We start from the raw sequence: 6,953 nt of genomic DNA, 5'->3' as shown, positions 1-6,953 counted from the left end.
AGTATAGCCCATGAAATACGATATTACTCTATCAAAACCAGCATAACATGATTCTCGACTAACCTACGTAGAATAGAACCAGCTTGGACCTCAATGATCGACAATTTCTTGAACGTTGTCACGTTGCGGGAAGAGACGTGCACACTCTGGAGTCATTAACTGAAGCGTTCTAGTGCTCTGCGCTAGTCGCAGGCGACTCTCCGAGTCGCGAACCTCCCCCCCCCCGGGAGAGAGGGTACCGGTGCGAGGAGGCAGCGCCGAGCGCGGGGCTAGTCACAACGGAACTGGCGCCGCCACAGTAGTCCACGGAATCGACATCAAAAGAGCTGCTAGCAGTAGTAATTGTGGTGCACTAAGACAGCTGTTCTAGCCACGGTCGGCGCGTTAAGGCATCCGTACCCGTTTTTGATTCCGTTCACATGTCCGCCTGTCACACTGCTTGCAGCTTGTGGACGACAGTTGCCAAACAGAAGACTACGAAAATCACGTGTATAAGACACGTAGAACGGCGCTTACCATCAAGCTACATTCGCGCACTGCAAGACATTACAAATAAGAAGCCGTCGCGCCTGTCGCTGGTGGCGGTTGATGTTGTTTGTTCGAGGGCCAGTTGACAGCAAGGAAAGGGGAACGCTGTTAATCCGCGGAATCTACTGGAAAGTACGGATTTTTTGAAGATTTCCTGATAATGAATCAAAACAAAAAGTACAATCATTGACGTATCATTTTATGAACTCAATATTATTAGTATTTATCTCTGTAGGCGTGCTAGGGAATTAGAACGTTAATTATAGATGTTATATGACTAACCTTTGTCCAATGTCTTTTAGAGCATTCTGTCGAATAAAACATTGTTTTTGAATGTAAGAATGTAACCATGACGTGTGGTTAGGCGTCCATCTATACCTGAGATATTCGTAATTTCTATAGCGAAGTAATGTGCGCAAGTGTATAGATCATTAGTGTGATAGCCAGGGTGTGGGTTGCACTATATTGTTGCAAAGGTGAGACCGAAACAGTGTTCCAGTTATGTTCTGAGTGGGCAACGCTACTTCTTCTAGAATTTTTTAACAGATCTGTTCGTTCGCGCATATAAACATGGTCAACATCTGTTCACACTCTTTTTTTTTGCTATGGTTATTAATAAAAATGCGATAGCAATAAATGGCAGCGTCATTCAGTTTTCTGTCCCTGAGAAAACCCAAGGAAGTGAACGTAAGTAGACCTGTTACTAAGATGTAGAAACCTTTGGAAATAAGCGTAAATTAATATACGTAAGTTACTCAAATTTAACTTACAAATAGTTTGAACGCCAGGTCATTGCGGACAACAACTCATGAAGGTGATATTCATCTAACACCTAGTCTAAAGACGGTTATCAAACTTAGCCACTGCTTCAGTTGTTTCACTCTGTTATGCTCTATTAAAAAAAAACACTATATAGCTACGGCTGCCTATATAACCTCGCTTTAAAATAAAGTCGTCACTATATGCGTATTCGAACAGGATGGTGGATAAATCACTAACGGAATTTTCAAATCCTTTCTGAAAAAAAGAATCTCGATCGTCTATATATAATAGTCATTTGAAAGTCAATGTTGAGTTCATGATAGAGTGTGCTTTAGTTAAAAGTGTAAAAAAAAAACTTCAATCAAAACTTGCGTTGTAACTAACAACTGTTCAAAGATACGATAGACTGTCGATGCACTCAAAGAACGGTAGACGAAAGCATGTATTCTGAAGCGTTTTACGGCTTTTTCGGCATTTTTACAGTAACTTAGTTAGTAATTAGTTTCATATAAATCTGCAAGACTTTCTGCATCATCGGTTTCAAAATAGAAAAAAAATTGCTCTGGCAGTCCATCAATGGCTTTTCATTTTATAAACTAGAAAAATTATATATATATATATATATATATATATATATATATAAAGAAAGAGAGAGAGAGAGAGAGAGTATAGAGTTCAGCCTCATTCACAAATTCAAATGACTGGATGGGTATCATCCATTTGAAGTAATTGTTTCACGGTTTTAATTTACATGCTGATATCAAAAATTTCTTATGACTCTAATATAACTAATAATGAATATAGCCATTGCTATGATGTAAGTCGGGGAGTTTTTTTTTTTTTATATACGTTAGATATTTCTTGTACCTCTTTTATGCAAGACTTGTATGTGATACACTGCCTATTTATATTAGATCTATCCAGTTCCAGGAACTAATTACTTCGTAAATTAGTTATACTAAATCCGTAATCAAGATGAAAGTGTAAATACTGCGGCTGTTACTTCTTTCTGTGACATGGCCTTAATCGGTCACAATTTACTATAACCTATATATTAGAACGTCGTGTTCAGTTTAAGAGTCATCATAAGAACGTTTGTATCTGACTTGTTGACACTCTTTAACCAGTGGTAAAGACAGCTGTAATTATCATGAGTCGTGAGAGTGCTTCTTGATTAGATTGTTCGGAGCACTTGATTCGTATATTTAAGTAGTCACGAATTCATTCCTTAATACTATTCTCAGCAGGCTAAAACTGATGTCTACAGCCATAAATCAATTCAGGGATTTGAAAGTCTGCTCCGAGCTATCTTATTTACACACATATAAAGCATCAAGGACTGAATGAAACGTTTTGTATATATATATATATATATATTGTGTTTAACGGCTCACCTCGTCGTGATGACGTAATGACGTAGGACATTGTTTTCAGATGCGTCTCTACCTTGTTGCGGTGTTTTGCGTCAGCACATTGATTGCAGTCGTTTCCGCAAGCGATGATCTCTACGATATACTTGGCGTGAAGAGGACCGCAAGCCAGAAAGATATCAAGCGAGCATTTCGCAAACTTGCAATCAAGTACCATCCCGACAAGAATAAAGTACGATCATAGAATTACTTTTACTAGCACGCTGAAATCAACATTCGATGCAGTCAGTTTGTGCGAATTGGAATGGCGTCTTCAACCTAGCGTAACCTAGAGCGATTCGATAACTTCTGGAACCTCTGGAAAATGGTTTTAACCAGCTAAAGATAACTGTTGGTCTTTTATAGTTTCAACTGGCAATTCAGTTTGTCCCAATTAGAACCAAGCTATTCGACTTTTTATTTAAAACAAATAATGGATCGAGAGTATAAAACAATTAGTTAGCTATCTATATCTATTTCAATTACGAACATATTCGTGCGTAACACCTATATTGCGTACAAACGATTTAGTAAGCTGCCATAAGCTACGTAAATTTGTCACGTCGAACCCTCCTAGCAAGAAATAAGAAACTAAAACACGTCTATCTCTCGTAAATTCGTGTGGTCTTATTTCCGGTGAGAGTTCTCTCTTTATTGAGATTCCTCTAACATAGCATTTTTCGTTGTTCGCTGTGTGGCGAGCGACGAACGTCCAGGCGATCGCGCTAGGAAAGACAGACAATTTATTGAACTTTAGGAATTCCAATTATAGGACCCCGTCCTGACCACTGTGCTTGATGCGTGTGTAGCCTGCACCTTTCACGTCTATCAGATCGAAAGCTCCTGCACCTTGATCTAGGAATTCGAGTAGGAATTTCTATTAATTCTGAGCTCAATATAGGCTTTTGCCCATGTTGAACTATACCTCTCAACTGTTTTATGACAAAGTAGTATTACTATGTTGCCGTAAAGCCCGATGATATACCGTATAATTTATATCCCGTATCTAGCAGTACAGTTGATGTATTCAATGCACCAAGATACTATATTGATTATATATGAAAAATTCGGAGAGAATGGCAGCAATGTAAATATGGTTTAAAACAACAGAAGTAGATAAAGGATGTCACAATTTATCTGTTTACCTTCGGCAAGTGAACGAAAATCCTATGTGGTGTTCGTGTGACGCCATCGATAAGATTTTGCTTTCATGTGCAGGACAAGGGCGCTGAAGAGAAGTTTCAGAAGATTGCGCGTGCCTACGAGATACTATCGAACGAGGAGAAGCGAGCGAAATACGACCGGTATGTGACAGATTTTAGGTACGGCTAGAAAAGGAATTTTTTAAAATGATTCAAATCAAGCAGCTTGCAGTTAGGATAGGAAGAGACGAGATAGTAGATTTATTGTTACCAAAGGTAAACATTTTTGTAAAGTGTTTTTGTTTCGCTCATTGGCCACCGTTATTTTCTATTCTAAGCTATTCTACTCCTTGAATTAATTTGCTCCGCTTATGCCTTCATATATTTACGGATAATTCCCTTTACTAAATATAATTGAAAATTATTATATTCGCATCTGATTTTGGTAGGGTTGGTTCAGTGGACGACTCCTCCAGTGATAATCCGGGAAGGGATGGATCCAGCGGTATGCACTTCAACTTCAATGAGTTCTTCCAACGGTTTGACGAGGCTAGGATGTTCCATGAAGGACGCAAAGATCCGCACCAACAACATTTTGATGGAGCACATCCTACAGAAGGTAAACGATTCAGGTAAATATTTTCGATTTACCATTAAAGCAAGTCGTGCTATCCTGTATGACTGAGCGATAAGCCGATCTCGCTGTTTAAAATAATAAAAATTCGAACGCAAACACATGTGTTGGTGTTACAGCGTCTCCTTGTATTTGTTGTAAAGAAACTTGTAAAAAGTGTAAAAAAAAATCAAGGCGAAATAGAATTGTGGATAGTAAATAAATAAAAGTTGGCAGTATCTTCTCGAACAAACCGAATATGTGCGTATCAGATATTAGGCCAAGACCCAGTTCTTATGTATACTATTTTTCTATAGTATTGCAAATTTCCATACTGTGTCATAAAATTTCCACAATTCCGCTCTGCTTTGTATTGTCATGCGCCTTTATTTTGTTCAGCTTCTCATTCGGCAACCTGAACTTGGATGATCTGTTCGGTGATGACGATGGCGAACATGAAAATGGAATGTTTAGTGAATTCTTTGGTGGAGGCGATTCGTTTTTCGGCAATATGGACCATATGCGCCAGGTCCATACGCAGCAGCGCTCGCAAAATTGTCGGACCGTTAGGAAACAACAAGGCAATACGATATCGACTTACACGACATGTTCATCAAATGTGGATCTTTAACGTTCCAGGATGCAGTCGGTAAACAGCGCGGAAAGGCGTACATAAGCACAACAACCAGTTAGCATAAATATGTATATTTGGGCTAACTAGGTTTTTGCGCTAATTAAATACTGAACATCGTTGTGATATGCCAATGAACAGTAATCCGTTTTTATAGCACAGCTGTGCCCATATAGAGAAAAGAAAAAAGGAAAGTGCGTATTTGTACATTAATAGTATGCACATCCGTCCGGAGAGTTACTGACCAGTGAACTACAGGCGACAGTATTTGTTAGTTCTAGATTTATGCGTGCTTAACCTAATAGTTTCAAACAGGCTCGAATGAATGACTAGCATATAGTTTTGACATAACGTGAGCAGCACAACTGGGCACAGAGTAGACGCTTAGCAGGCCTGGATCACTATAAGGGTATATATTTATGCGACGGCGTAGTCAAATGAATATGCGGTGCTCCAAGTATCAAATAAACGATTTAAGACGTTCGTAAAAATGTGCACACCTCAACACGACTTCAGAAGAACACGACCCAGGGATCGATGGTTAAACTAAATGAAAAACCCTACGAAGCTACGGGTAATATTCTAAAGCTATCGCTTTAGATAATGGGTTATCTAAAAAGTTATAGTGTAGCGGTCTGTTGTCGTTTGATGCAAAAAGTGTCGCTCGTTAAGTTGCCGCTATGTAAAAAATCGTCGGAACGTTGACAGAACTTGCAATTGTCTGTTCATGTTTCTCAATTGTGAGCTGTCATAGATAATATCGAAGGGCAGTGAAATGTTGTTCCGATTTATGCTATTCTATGTGTATGACTTTGGAAATACAAAATTGTTGTTTTATAAAACGAGCGCATCTCTACGCCCAATAGAAATGGGTTTGACTTCTCTCTGAAATAAAAAAAACAACAGACACATTTCTTCAGTAAAATCTTAAGTCAACAAACCGCATCTTTTCGGCTTAATTCGACTAATTCTAAAGAAATCACTGGAGGAGGAAAGGTGTTTTGTAACATGGAGTTGCTAACAAATAAGAATCGCTAATGTTTACTTTTCTGTTAAACGTTGAAACCTTTGTACTGTTATTAATTTGGGATGATGGTAGGCTTTGGTTTGTATGTCTTTCGTTCTATATGAGCCTATCTATCCATATGAAAAGGATCCAATACTTTGCGTAAAATACAGTAGCAGTATAAAGTTGAGATACAAGTATCACTCTTGGCTGTCTAAGTTGTCATGCTGACATACTGTAATCTACTAAAGGATAGTGTACTAGTTAACTGTTGCGTATAGTAAATCGGCAAATAAAGTGACGTTCAATATAAATGTGTTTTTAATGTTATTTTCGTTCCACATATGTGGCATGGACTAGTTAGCCAAACCAGCCGTAGCGTCACCCTCATTCAAGCTCGTGTTTAAGTAAATTATTTAAGCACGCGAGAGCTGCCTATAGGTTAAGATTACCATCAGTTTTAACGTACTAACCGGTAGTGAGACGGCCTATCAATTCCCCATTACTCTGTTGATTAATCAGCGGGAACCGGTGCATGTGGTAAATGTAAAGGTCTATGAGGAAGCGTTATACAAGCCAGCCTTCAATTTACGTATTGTATACAGATTTAATCATCGAAAATTTTCCTGGTGAGGTATGGATATAATAAAAACTACTTCGCTATATATTCACTCGTAATGTGCGTTTTTATCGATGTTCGAAATTATTCGGCGAAAATATATACCGAAGCTCCTCGATGTTTGCAGTAAGACTTTTCCGTGGCTAGACAAATGCAGTGAGCGCTTCATGTAGAATGCCTACGACAATGATCTGTGGCACCTCTCTTGAATAAGGAAACGTTCCCGAGGAAGCTCTTAAAGAT

The 6,953-nt window shown here is 38.6% G+C and overlaps 1 protein-coding gene across 4 annotated transcripts; it reads left to right on the top strand.

The window, feature by feature from the left end:
* The first annotated feature begins 526 nt into the window (after window positions 1-526).
* Window positions 527-6,405, top strand: LOC111247271 (dnaJ homolog subfamily B member 9-like). Of its 4 annotated transcripts, none has more exons than XM_022797981.2 (5): window positions 527-660; window positions 2,725-2,892; window positions 3,918-4,003; window positions 4,291-4,473; window positions 4,854-6,405. In XM_022797981.2, the coding sequence occupies exons 1-5, from the start codon at window positions 589-591 to the stop codon at window positions 5,083-5,085; spliced, it is 741 nt and encodes a 246-aa protein (XP_022653716.1). In that variant the 5' UTR covers window positions 527-588; the 3' UTR covers window positions 5,086-6,405. The 4 variants fall into 4 exon arrangements, with proteins under 4 accessions (XP_022653716.1, XP_022653720.1, XP_022653718.1 ...); XM_022797985.2 differs by having other exon boundaries at window positions 4,291-4,460; window positions 4,854-5,014; XM_022797983.2 differs by lacking the exon at window positions 527-660 and adding an exon at window positions 712-1,004.
* The last annotated feature ends 548 nt before the right edge of the window (window positions 6,406-6,953 follow it).

This window comes from Varroa destructor, unplaced genomic scaffold (genome assembly GCF_002443255.2).
Source record: "Varroa destructor unplaced genomic scaffold, Vdes_3.0 BEIS01000003.1, whole genome shotgun sequence".
NCBI lineage: Eukaryota > Metazoa > Arthropoda > Arachnida > Mesostigmata > Varroidae > Varroa > Varroa destructor.
Note: the sequence above shows the minus strand (reverse complement) of the source record. Positions and strands in the feature narration are given on the sequence as shown.

What these genes read in the sequence shown, in the direction of transcription:
- LOC111247271 (XM_022797981.2), top strand. Translation starts at nt 589, where the DNA reads ATGTTGTTTGTTCGAGGGCCAGTTGACAGCAAGGAAAGGGGAACGCTG. An exon ending in TCCGCGGAATCTACTGGAAA is followed by an intron (nt 661 to 2,724) that starts GTACGGATTTTT and finishes CATTGTTTTCAG; the next exon opens with ATGCGTCTCTACCTTGTTGC. An exon ending in AAGCGAGCGAAATACGACCG is followed by an intron (nt 4,004 to 4,290) that starts GTATGTGACAGA and finishes TGATTTTGGTAG; the next exon opens with GGTTGGTTCAGTGGACGACT.